The sequence below is a fragment of the Chrysochloris asiatica genome, unplaced genomic scaffold (genome assembly GCF_000296735.1).
Source record: "Chrysochloris asiatica unplaced genomic scaffold, ChrAsi1.0 scaffold00035, whole genome shotgun sequence".
Classification (NCBI taxonomy): Eukaryota; Metazoa; Chordata; class Mammalia; order Afrosoricida; family Chrysochloridae; genus Chrysochloris; species Chrysochloris asiatica.
This window is the reverse complement of record NW_006408553.1, coordinates 11896904-11910765: the sequence shown is the minus strand read 5'-3', so window position 1 is coordinate 11910765 and position 13862 is coordinate 11896904. Positions and strand designations below refer to the sequence as shown.

Genomic DNA, 13862 nt, shown 5'->3' with positions numbered 1-13862 from the left:
AAGGAGCAGCTGGTGAGCTTGAACCACTGACCTTGCAGTTCAAATGGCTTTGCAGTCTGGTGCATTAACCCACAGCGCCACACCAGGACTCCCACAGTAGTATAGGCACCAGTTTTGGATGAATATTAGTCATGCTAAGTACCATTAATGGATTTCAAAATTTTACTTGGTTTGCTAATGTAAAAATTATAGCCATCATATGTATGTATTAGGGGGCCCTGGTGGTGCAGTGGGTTAAGAGATAGGCTGTTAACTGAAAGATTAAAACCCACTAGCTTTTCCTCAGGCAAAGGTAAGGCAAATTTACAGCCCTGGAAATCCTATGGAGCAGTTATACTTTGTCCTATAAGGTCTCAGTGAGTCAGAATCAACTCCATGGCAGTGGGTTTTGTATGGCTTGGTATATATGTATCAGAAGATTACTAGTATACTCAGAGATTGCTTTTTCTTTCCAACTTTTTATTGATTTGGGTAATCGTTTACAGAGAAAATCAGTTTTCTTCTGAATCTAGTTTGAACTTCTGGTAGCTCACTTTTGCTGTAACCATTTTTGAATCATCTTCAGCAAAACTTTATTTCCATGTGCTATCAATGATACTATTTGATGATTTTTGCATTCTGTCTGATCACCTTTCTTTGCAATGGGCACAAATAGTGATCTCTTCCAGTCAGTTGGCATAGACAGGTGAGCACCTTCATTGCAGCATCAGTTTGTTGAAAGATTTCAATTTGTATTCCACCAGTTCCTGGAGTCTTGTTTTTTGCCAGTGCCTTCAGTGCAATTTGGACTTCTTCCTTTGTTGCCATCAGTTTTTGATCATATGGTACCTCTTGAAATGACTGAATATTGACCAATTCTTTTTGGTACAGTGACTCTCTGTATTAATTCCATCTTCTTTTGATGCTTCCTGAGTCATTCAATGTTTTGCCCATAGAATCCTTCAACATTTGCAATATTGCAACCCAAGACTTGAACTTTTTCTTCAATTCTATTAGCTTGAGAAATGCTGAGGGTGTCTTTCCCTTTTGGTTTGCTTTATTTTGTCTTCATGATCTGCCCTTTGAAATTTTCAGGTCAGCTCTTTTACTTCACCTTTTTTCCCAGTCACTTTAGCTTCCTTCTGTTCAAGAGTAAGTGTCAGAGTCTCTTCTGACATACATTTAGGTCTTTTCTTTTTTTCCTATCTTTTTAGTGACCTTTTGCTTTCTTCATGTACGATGGTTTTGATGTTATCCCACTAGTCTAGTGATCTCCAATCTCTAGTTTCCAATGCATCAAATTTCTTCTTGAGATAGTCTCCAAATTTCAGGTGGGATATATTCAAGGTTGTATTTTAGCTCTTGTGAACTTGTTTTAATTTTAAATTTTCTTTCACATCAGCCTGGACTAGCATATGAGCAACTGATAGTCTGTTTCACTGTCAACCCATATCCTTGTTTTAACTGATACTTTGGTTTCCTCATCATCACTTTGCACAGAGGTAGTCATAGTCATTTTGATTCTTGTCTATTCAATCTGGTGTGGTCCATGTGTATAGTTGCCATTTATGTTATTGAAAAATTGTGCTTGCCATGAATGTAAGTCATGGTCTTGCAAAATTCTATCATGCAATCTCTAGCATAGTTTCTATCACCAAAGGCATATTTTCCTACCATTGATCTTTCCTCTTTATTTCTAACTTTTGCATTCCAATCACCAGTAATTAGCAATGTACCTTGATTGTATGTTTGATCTGTTTCAGTTTGAAGATACTGGTAGACTTCTTCCATTTCTTCATCATTGACTTTGATATAATTATTCAATTTCATTATCACTGGCTTGTGTGTGAATTTGGAATATAGTGGTACTAACTGGTTTTCCTTGTAGTCAGTTGGTTATTATGCTATCATAGACAATGTTGTACTTTAAAATAGATTTTGAAATGTGGTTTTCAAATATGAGTACAATGGCATTCCTCTTGAATTTGTCATTCCTGGCATAGTAACCATATGATTGTCAGATTCAAAATGGTCAATACCAGTCCATTTCAGCTCACTAATATCTAGAATATCAATATTTATGAGTTCCGTTTCATTTCTGACAACTTCCTATTTTCCTAGATTCATACTTCATACATTTCATATTCTGATTATTAATGGATATTTGCAACTGTTTCTACTCATTTTGAATTGTGCCTCATCAACAAATGAAGATCCCTAATATTTTACACCCTTTGCAAAATTCTCCTGTTTTCCTTTTTGCTGTTTTCTTCTCCAGTTGTATTTTGAGTGTCTTCTAACCTGAAAAACTTATCTGGCAGCACTGTATCTGACATTATTCATGCTATTCATAATGTTTTCATCTTCTAGCACTCTATTTGAGCCATACTTCACTGCTGTTCATAAGGTTTTCAGTGACTAAGCACTCAGAAGTAGTCTGCTTTTTTTAAATTCCAGCCTTTCTTAGTTTGACAACTCTGCTGAAACATGTCCACCATTGGTGACCCTGCTGGTATTTAAAAATACCACTGGCATAGGTTCCAGCATCACAGCAATACACAAGCCACCACAGTATGACAAACTGACAGATGAGTGGTGGTTCTTAATTATTAGTACTGCTATAACAGAAATACTTCAAATAGTTGACTTTAACTAACAGAAATTTATTTTTTCATAGTCAGGGAGTTTAGAAAATTGAATTTAATGTACTGGGTCTAGCAGGAGACTTTCTTCTTCTATTGGTTCTAGGGAAAGGTCCTTAGGTCTTTTGAGTCTCTGCTGTGTAATATTCAAGTTGCTTAGTATCTCCTTTCATCCTTGCTTTCTTGCTTGACTGTTACATTTCTTTTATATCACAGATGAGATTGATTTAAGACACACCCTATACCAATATATTCTCATTAACGTAATAAAGATTCCCAGTTATCAAATGGGATAATGATCACAGGTATAAGTGTTAAGATTCACAAAACATATTTTTGGGGGGCACAATTCAAACCATAACAATACAGAAGTATTAACTATCTTGTTACTTTGTATTTATTTTCATTGCTATCATGTTTCCCTTCTGCAAAATTTTTTTAAATTTAATGTTTTGGAATATATTATTTTAAGAAACCTTTTTGGTACAAAATGTGTTAAAATAAACTAAATTCAATAGCAACACAAAATTTGAAAAGAAAAAATTGTTTTGCACCAGTTATTGTTTTGTTTTCAAACACTCACATTTGTTGCCCTAGTACCAGCCATGCACAACTATGTATGAGAATGAATCCACTATTTTATCTCACATCAGATAATTTAATAATGGGCAAAAACATCTAAATATACTTTTTGGGCTGTTGCAGTACAATTAATATTACTGAGTTAGCTAGTATACTGGATTGAAGAGAATATTATCCATTTGACGTCATATTTGCAAAGTGGAATCTTTTAGTGTTTTTAGTTGTACTGTGGTTGCTTGCATGTTGTTATTATGCTGGAAGATTTCCCACCAATATTTCAAATACCATCAGGGTGACTCATGCATAGTCAAATTTCAGTGGCGCTTCTATATTAAGACAGATGGGAAAGAAAGGATGAGCAGTCTGCATACAAATTAACCAAGGAAATTCTTATTCAAAGAAATCCCACTTCAAAGAAATTCAATCAAGTGGAATATGGGAATTATAAAACAATATCATTATGTCAGATGCTAACAACTTTTTGGTGAAGATAATTCAAAATATCATGCAGTCATACATTAATGGGGGATTGCTAGAAATTCAAGCCAAATTCAGAAGAGCATATGGAACAGGAAATGTCATTGTTGTTGACAGGTAAATATTGCCCAGAAGTAGAAATATCAGATAGATGCTTACTTGTGTTTTATTTATGTGAAGGCAATTGACTATGTGGATCAAAACAAATTGTGAATAATATTACAAAGACTAGACATTCCACAACACTTCATTGTGCTCATGTGGAACCTGTACATGGATCAAGAGGCCATCATCTGAACACAAGGGGATATTTCATGATTCAGAAGTCATATGGCATGCTTGTATTCTTTCACCTTACTTAGTCAATTTATATTCAAAATCAATAATTTTAGATACTAGACTGCATGAAAAATATAGTGGCATCAGGATTCTAGGAAGACCCATTTACAACCTGAGATATTCAGATAACACAACCTTGTTTGTCTATAACCTTCAGTATGGATTGTTTCAGAATGTAAAGAAAACGAAAATCTTCACAACTGGACTGACAAATAACATAATGATAAATGGAAAAAAAAATCAAAGTTGTTAAAAATTTCATCTATTTGGATCAACAACATCTGTTGAAGAAGCAAGAAAGCAAACTGTATCTTGCATTGACAAAATCTTTGGTAAAAGAGCTTGAAGTTTTAAAAAGCAAAAGTATCTGTTTGATAGCAAAACTGTGCTTGACCCAAACTATGGTCTTTTCAGTGACCTCATGTGCATGTGAAAGTAGCCAGTGAAAAAGGAAGATAAAAAAGTTAAAGTCTTTGAATTGTGGTGATAGCAAAGAACATTGACTATACAGTGGATTGCCAGAAGAACCAAAAGATCAGGTTTAAAAGAAATAAATTTTCCTTAGAAGCAAGGATGGCAAGACTTTGTTTTGCTTCCTTTGGGCATGTTATCAAGAAAGAACATTCGCTTGACAAAGACATCACATTTAGTATTTGTTTTTAGTTGGTGTTGATTCAATTCTGTGGTAAAGTGCTGATGAGGGGAAACCGTCAGTGACATGCAATGATGGACTCAAATTCAAACACAAAGATGGTGCCGGACTGGACTTTCTATTCTGTTAGACATAAAGTTGTTATAAATTGGAGCTGATTCAATGGTAATTAAAATCAACAAAAACTTCTTCCTTTGGAAAGCCAAAACTGATCTGAAAGAAAGTTTATACTCACACTAATACTAATGGAAGTGGGTTTTGTAGGGAGAAGTTTATTGGAGCTCAGCAGTACTTACGAATACCAAGAATAGATTAATAAAATTTGGGCTGGATGAAGAACACTACTTTCAGTAGAATTAACTTGACAACTCTGTTACTAAACATTTTTTTCTACATTATAAATTGGGGAGCATGGTGGCTCAATAAAGTAAGTACTGGACTATGAACCTCAAGGTCAGCAGTTTGAGTCCACCAGTTTCTCTCTGGGAGAAATATGAGGCTTTCTTCTCCACAAAGATTTATAGCCTTTGAAACCCTATGTAGGGTGGCTGTGAGTCACAACTGACTCAACAGCACTTAACAACATCTCCAAAGTGAACTCCAATTTCTCATTTCCCCTGGGTAATCTATTGGTTTTTAACAAGCTCTATATTGACATTCCTTATATAGTATCTCAGATTTACAATTGAACTGGTTAAACATTGTGAACACCCACAGCTAGCATTGTCTGTCTTCTTGATGTGTCTGTCAGCTCCTTTGCTAAACCAGTGTCTAGAAAAGGTGAAAAGACATAAAACTAAGGAAGGTAAATACGTAAGAAGAATCATAGAAACAAAAACATGCATATCATGGAAAGAGATAGCTAAGTTTAAAAGGGAGATGAATTTGATGGGAGGTAATGGTGAGCAAATAAATATCACCATCATGGATTCTCGTAATAATTCAATGAGGTGGCTATTATCTTACTTTTGTAGGTAAGGTAGTTAGGCTTAGAGTCATTCTTGAAATGGTGATTGTACTAGGCAGAATTCTGAGATAACACCCAAGATTTCCCTGGTGTATAGGTCTTCGACAAGGGGCCCTAGTAGCATAGTGGATTAGAAACTGGGCTGCTAACTTCAAGGCTAGCAGTTTGAATCTACCAGTAGCTCCATGGGAGAAAGATGAGGCTTCTGCTCCTATAAAGATTTACAACCTCGGAAACCCTAAACAAGGTTGCTATGAGTCAGTACCAACTCCACAGCACCCAGCCACCACTACCACATGTCTTGGATAATACCTTCCCCTTGAGCTGGGAAAAACTTCCGAGTGTACGGAGGTTCCTAGCTGTGATCAGTTTACCTAGTAAAGGTGAGGAAATTTTGATAATGTAATAAAGGTCTGTAATCACTTGATTTTGAGGTAATCAAAAGGTGGGTCTGACTAATCATGTGAACCCTTAAAAGATGGGAGAAGTCAGAGATTTCCTTGCTTACTTTTAAGAAGTAAATTGTTATGGTGTGAAAGGGCCACATAGGACCTGAGGGCAGTCACTAGATGCTGAAAGCAATCCCTGGTTGATAGCTATCAATAAAATATAGATCTCAGATGTACAACTAAAAGAACCTGAATAAAACCTATTACAAGTGAATTCAAAAGAGGAATGCAGCCTCAGAAGATGCTGCAGCGCCAGCTAATACCTTGATTTTGGCTTATGAAATACTGAGCATAGAACCCACCTGTGCCTTGCTGGACTTCTGAGCTACAGAAATTGCTACATTATAAGTGGATGTTGTTTTAAGTCACTAAGTATATGTTAAGGAGCCATGATGGCAAAGTGGGTTACTCTTGGGCTCCTTATTACCAGGTCAGCAATTTGAATTAGCTAGGTACTTCTTGGGAGAAAGATGAGGCTTTCTGCTTCCATAAAGATGTGCAGCCTTGGAAACCACCCTATACAGGGTTGTTATGATTTGGAAGCAACTTGACAGCACTCAAGCAGCCAAGTGTTTGCTATTTGTTTACATAGTAATAAAAAGCTATTAGAGTAATGAAGCAGATAGGCAAATATTTATGTCAATAAATTTTGTCCCCTGAGTGTAAATTTCCTGAGGTACAGTGATGTTTCTTCAGTAAAGTATTACAGACCTGCTTTTTTGAATCTAGGTGAACAAATAGAGCTTTTTTGTGTGTGTTACCTCTCTACTGCCTTCTTTCATAGAACCTACTCATGATTTACACGTCTATAATTCTCCTTCCCATTATCTTTTTGATGGAAATGGTTGGACAAGAAGAAAAAGGCAGAATTTGCATGCATTACTTCCTTTTTTTTTTTAAACCTCACTTGGAAATTTTTGAATTATATAACAATAGAGAAAAAGACAAAATCAAACCCAACCCAGTACCACTGAGTCATTTTCAACTCATGGCCAGCCACCCTGGCGGGCAGAGTAAAACTTTACCGCAGGGTTTCTGAGGCTGTAAATCTCCGTGGAGTGGCTGATAAGTTTGAATCACTGACATTGCGGTTAACATTCCAATACTTAGCCCACTGTACAGCCAGGTCTCATTAAAAAGAGAAAGTGAACACATACTATGTGAGGAAGACAAAGGAAACATAATATGTGGGGAAATTGAGGTAAATAAAAAGTATTTAATCCAAATACATTATTATTAACTTTGACAGGGTCAAAAAATGCACCATTTGTTTGCTATGAAGAAATCCAACCTCAAGGTGACAGATTTGGGAACTGTGGTTGGCTGAACAACTATGGATATGCATTTTGCCCATGGAGGTATGTTATATAAATATTTAAGATACTTTCCTTCTATGTTTATTTTTTTTTCTCTCTTTCTCTCCCTTTAGTATATATTATTCATTCCAATAGTTTCAAGTGTCACATGTATATGAAAATAAAACTCAAATCAAACTCTCCATCCTTTATACCTTTCTTGCGCTACAGACTAATGTTTCTATACTCTTTTAAAACGTTTCTCCGTGGGCGATAAATAAGCATCTAAAACCTGTCCAAATGAAACTTTGACTATCCACTGTACCTTTCTTGTCCAAACCTGTTATTTTTTTTTAATATAAAAAATGGTATCACCATTCAGTTTTCCCAAGCTGAAGACTTACTTCTAGTATCTGTGCAATGAAGTTCAATTTCCCTTTCATCTGAGAGTAAGCTGTTTGCTATTTTGGTCATTTGTATATATTAAGCACTTATTAAGAACCTATATGTGCCAGACACTGGGCTAGATACTACCAATTAGCAAAACATGGTGGCCATTGCATCCATTGAATTTATACACTGCTAAATATACCTTGTATATGCTTCTTTGGTTTTGTTTATGATACTTTATTTTATTTAGAAATTCCTTATCATGTTTGTTAAAATCCTATTACTATTTAGGCTTTTATTCAGGTGGCCTATTTTCTATGATGTTTTCCCTAACTGTAAGTTAGCATATGTCTTCATTTTAAATATCTATAAAGATTTATTTCAATTGCAATATTAATTAGTGAGATTTGTATCAAATTTAGTATTAGACTGTAAAGTCCTTGAGGGTGTGAATCACAATTTACTTATCTTGTGGTGGTGTGGGTTAATGTGCTAGATTGCAAAATTGGTTTGAACTGCAAGGTCGGCAGTTCAAGCTCACCAGTTGCTCCTCTGAAACCCTACACAGGGTGGCTATGAGTCAAAATCGACTCGACAGCATTTAACAACAATATAAAGTATAAAGGAACTCTGGTAGCTGAGTGCTTACGAGTTGGGCTGCTAACCTCTAGATCAGTAGTTTGAAACTACCAGCTGTTTCGTGGGATAAAGATGAGGCTTTCTGCTCCCATAGAGATTTACAGCCTCGGAAACCCTAAACAGGATCACTATGAGCCAGAACCAATTCTATAGCACGTAACCACCACCATATAGTATATGTTCAGAAAAAGGTTCATTGAATTATTATTTAATAGAAAATATTTCATCTGCGCAGTGAATAAAGACCATTAGTACTGGCTGCAACAATGGGCACAAACAGCAATTGTGAGGATATGTTTTGTTCTGCTGTACATAGGGTCATGTGCAAGTTAGTGCTCACAATAGTGTATCAAATGTAGCACTAGCATGTGTGGTGATTGCAGGTACTGATTGTTTTATTACCTTATGTCTTAGAAAATATATAATCAATAAATCAAGACTGTGATTTCGTAATTATTCTTGCTTAGGAAGATTTTTCTTTGAAGTGAATTGCTTTAAATAAATAAATTCAGGTATAGTGTAGACATGACAAAAGTAACACTTCCCTATTTTATATTACAGGTAAACTTCCTCTCTTTCACTGATAGCATTGTTAAGTTTTCATCAATTTCAGAGACAATTTTAATTTAGAGTAATTTTTACTTACTAGGAACATCCAAGGAGCCCTGGTAGCAGAGAGGATTATGACTTAGGCTGCTAACTGCAAGGTCAGCAGTTAGAATCTAGTAGCCGCTCCATTGGAGAAAAATGAGACTTTCTGCTCCTGTAAATATCTGCAGCATGGGAAACCCTATAAGGGGTCATTATTAGAAACAACTTTGTGGCACACAACCACTGCCATCACCAGGAACATTCTATGCAATGTGTTGGCAAAAGATGCATCTAGAAAAAATTTAGTCAAAGTTCTTTCTTGAATGTTTCCTTCAGTATTATTGAGCCAAAGATATTTTCTCTAATTTAACATTATGAGTTCCTATGAACAGAAATGAGTCAGTTGGTATACTCAATCCTATGAAGAAACTTAAGAGCCATCTTAAAATGTTTAATAGAAATTATAAATAGAGTATTCTGAATAACGTTTTCAAAAGTCCATCATAGAATTCGAGTATAAATCTTTTCAAAAGGAGAAATGCAAAATGATAACTGTAGACTGTCATTGTCCAGTCTTGATTAACAGGGAAACATGATTTACAGTAACCTGTGAACAGGAACCTTGCAGAGAGAAGGGTCTCATGGACATACACATATCATTACTCAGCTATCCTGCTAGCAATACTTTATGCTGACAAGAAAGGGAAGGATAAATGATATTTACTATACAGGCAGCCAAGGAGCTCTGGTAGCATAGTGGTTATGAATCGGGCTGCAAACCACAAGGTCAGCAGTTCAAAACTACCAGCTGTTCCGTGGGAGAAAGATGAGGCTTCCTGCTCCTGTAAAGATTTACAGTCTCGGAACCCTGTATAGGGTCGCTATGAGTCAGAACTGACTCCATGGCACACAGCCACCACCATACAGACAGCCAGAACTAGGAACTTTAGTAATTAAAGAGGCTCCAAGAAGGGCCCTCACAAGATAAAAATGTGACTGCATTTCCCTTTAACCTCAGTTATAGACCTTTTCTGTTGTGTTTTCAGACCCTCAATGGAAAGACATAAGGACTTTCTAATATGGCATGTTGTTTTGCCACAGAACCTCTGTACACATTAGGAATGTGCTCTCTCAAACCCAAGATTTATGTTAACACCATGACTTATGAAACATGTTAACTTGGATTGCATGGAGTACGAAACACGTTGAATGTAGGAAATTATTTATAAATTGGGCATGCTGTTAAATTGTGGGGAGAAGACAGAAAAAAAAAAAGACCATTAGTACCACTGAATCATGGTGTGGCGTTGTGGGTTAATGTGCCAGACTGCAAAGCCATTTGAATTGCAAGGTCAGCAGTTCAAGCTCACCAACTGCTCCTTGGAAATCCTATACAGGATCGCTATGGATCGGAACCGACTTGAGGGCACTTAACAGCAACAATAGTACCACTGAAAAATAAGTTTGGCCCAGTAGCTTTATACTTTCTTTCAGATTTTACTTTAAAATTTTTTTTTTTTTTAAATAAGATCTACAGCATTCATAAAATATTCTTGAAGTATAATATTCAGATTGCTTTATTATATTTGCAGGGACCTTATATGTGGAAGATTAATTTGTTCCTACCCTAATCGAATTCCTATCCATAAAGAAGATTGTGCTGTGATTTATGCTTTTGTGCGAAATTATTTATGTGTAACTATGGACTACGGATTTCCTATATCAGTTCCAGATCCAATGGTGATCCGAAATGGCTCTCAGTGTGATACAGGGAGGGTAAATGATTTAAAATAAAAATTTTAAAAATCTAGTTTTATTAGTTGTTTTAACAAATAATTTATTTCTCAAATATTAATTCATTTCTAGTGCTATATATCCTTACATATTTGAAGGATAAAATGAATAAACTTCAATTGTTCTCCAGATATTAAGAAGCAAATGAGAATGATTGATCTCCTTCAGAGATTCAACACTGTAAACAGGGAAACTCTCAAGTTTTTAGGTATTGTAGTGGGGAGGGGAGAGAATTTGGGAATCCATTGTGGTTGAATACTCTATATATCACCTCCTTTTGTTTTTGAGAAGAAAGAAGGAATCCCAGTGGGTAAGAGTACAAAATTGATTAGTATGTTTAGAATAAAATCTTTTCACCTTATTTTTGACACTTTGCAAGATACCTAAACAGTCTCACTTATCTGAGCTGTACGTAAGTGGGATACTAATATTTACTCTATAGGTTATTGTGGAGATTAAATGAGATAATATTACATAGTGCTTTGCACAATAACCAGCACATAAAATGTGCTAAAAATGCTTTGGCTCCACCACTTGTCTGTCAGTTTGTCATACTGTAGTGGCTTGTGTGTTGCCTTGATTCTGGAAGCTATGTCATGGATATTTTGAATGCCAGCAGTGTCACCTAAGGTAGACAGGTTTCACCTGAGCTTCCAGATGAAGACAGACTAGGAAGAAGAAGAGAAGGACTACTTCTGAATATTTATTCACTGAAAACCTTATGAATAGCGATGGAAGACTGTCAGCACCAAAATACTGAATATTGAAACATGATGAATAGCAGCAAAATATGGTCAGATTTAGTGTTGGAAGATGAACCACTCAAGTTGGAAGGCACTCATGATGTGACCTGGGAAGAGCTGCCTCTATCTTAAAGTACAGTTGACCATGATGCAACTGGAGTAAACCCTTCTGTACCTTCATTTGCTGATGGGAAGCAACTCAATGGGAAGAGAAACAGCTGTAAACATCCTTTAATAATTGGAACATGGAATGTTCTAATTAAGAATCTGTGAAAATTGGAAATAGTAAAAAATGTAATGGAATATATAAACATCGATATCCTAGGCATTAGGAGCTGAAATGGACTGGTGATTTTGAATCCAACAGTCACATGATTTACTCTGCTGGGAATGGCAAACTGAAGAGCAGTGGTGTCACATTCTTCAACAGGGAGAACATATCAAGATCTGTCTTGAAGTACAACATTGTCTCTGATAGACTAATATCCATATGCCTACTGGTAGCGTAGTGGTTACGAATTGGGCTGCGAACCTTAAGGTCAGCGGTTCGAAACTACCAGCCGCTTCGCAGGAGAAAGATGAGGCTTTCTACTCCTGTAAAGATTTACACCCTCGGAAACCCTGTACAGGGTCGCTATGGGTCGGACCCGACTTGACGGCACTCAACAACAACAACAACAACAAGAAAGACAAGTTAATACCACTAATATTCAAATTTATGCACCGATCACTAAAGCCAGTGATGATGACATTGAAGAATTCTACCAAATTCTTTAGTCTGAAACTGATCAAACATACAATCCAGATGTATTGATGATTACTGGTAATTGGAATGCAAAGGTTGGAAACAAAGAAGATTCAGTAGTTGGCTAATATGGCCTTAGTGATAGAAACGATGCTGGATGATAGAATTTTGTAAGACCAATAACTTTTCATTGAAGATAATTTTTTTAAATAACATAAAATATGACTATACACATGGACCTCAGTAGATGGAATGCACAGAAATCAAATATACTACATTTGTGAAAAGAGACAGTGGAAAAGTTCCATATTATCAGCCAAAACAAGGCCAGCAGCAGACTGTGGAACAAATGATCAATTTCTTATATGCAGGTTAAGGCTGAAGATGAAGAAAATGAAAACAAATTCATGAGAGCCAAAATATGACCTTGAACAAATCCCACCTGAATTTAGAGATAATCTGAAGATTTGATGCATTAGTCACTAAAGAACAAAGACCAGAAGAGTTGTGGGATGACATCAAGAGCATCATACAGGAAGAAAACAAAAGGTCACTAAGAAAACAAATAAAGGAGGAGAAGACCAAAATGAATGTCAGAAGTGACTCTGAAACTTGCTCTCAAACATAGAGATGCTAAAACAAATGAAAGAAATAAATAGGTAAAAGAGCTGAGTAGAAAATATCAAAGGATAGCTCCAAAAGACAAATTCAAGTATTATAAAGAAATGTGCAAAAACCTGGAGTTAGAAAAGCAAAAGGGAAGAACGTGCTCAGCATTTCTCAAGCTGAGGAAACTGAAGAAACAATTCTAACCTTGACTAGCAATATTGAAGGATTCTTGGGCAAAAATATTGAATGATGCAGAAAGCATTGGCATAAGATGGAAGATATACCCAGAGTCTGTAAAAAAAAAAGAAAAGGGTCAATGTTCAACCATCTCAAGAGAGTAGCATATGAAGCATATGATCAATAGCTAATGATACTGAAGAAAGACGTCCAAGGTACATTGAAGGCATTGGCAAAGAACAAGTCTCCAGGAACTAATGTAATACAAATAGAAAAATTTCAACAAACTGATGTAGTACTGGAGGCACTCTCTCATCTATGCCAAGAAATTTAGAAGATAGCTACCAGGTCAAGTGACTGGAAGATACCCATTTCAAAGAGACATGACTCACTGGAATGTGGAAGTCATTAGACAATTTCATTGATATCACATGCAAGTAAAGTTTTGCTAAAGATAATTTATAAATGCTGCTACCATACATTGACAGACAATGTCTAAATATTCAAGCTGGATTCAGAAGAGGACTTGGAATGAGGAATATCCTTGCTGATGTCATATAGATTTTTGCTGAAAGCAATAAATACCAGAAAGATATTTCCCTGTGCTTTATTGACAAGGCATAGGCTTTCAGTTGTATGGATCATGACAACCTATGGACAACATTGCAGGGAATGAGTATTTCAGAACACTTAGTTGTGCTCATGAGGAACCTATACATAGACCAAGAGTCAATTGCTTGAATAGACCAAGGGAATCCTGGATAGTTTAAAATTAGGAAAGGCATATTCCAG

General features: G+C 36.0%; 1 protein-coding gene across 1 annotated transcript in view; it reads left to right on the top strand.

Annotated features, from left to right (window-relative positions):
- ADAM32 (ADAM metallopeptidase domain 32) overlaps positions 1-13862 on the top strand; it is a 208168-nt gene that overhangs the window by 125680 nt on the left and 68626 nt on the right. Inside the window, 2 exon segments of the mRNA XM_006878390.1 lie at positions 7337-7445; positions 10595-10778. Of these exon segments, the coding sequence (XP_006878452.1) occupies positions 7337-7445; positions 10595-10778 (293 nt within the window).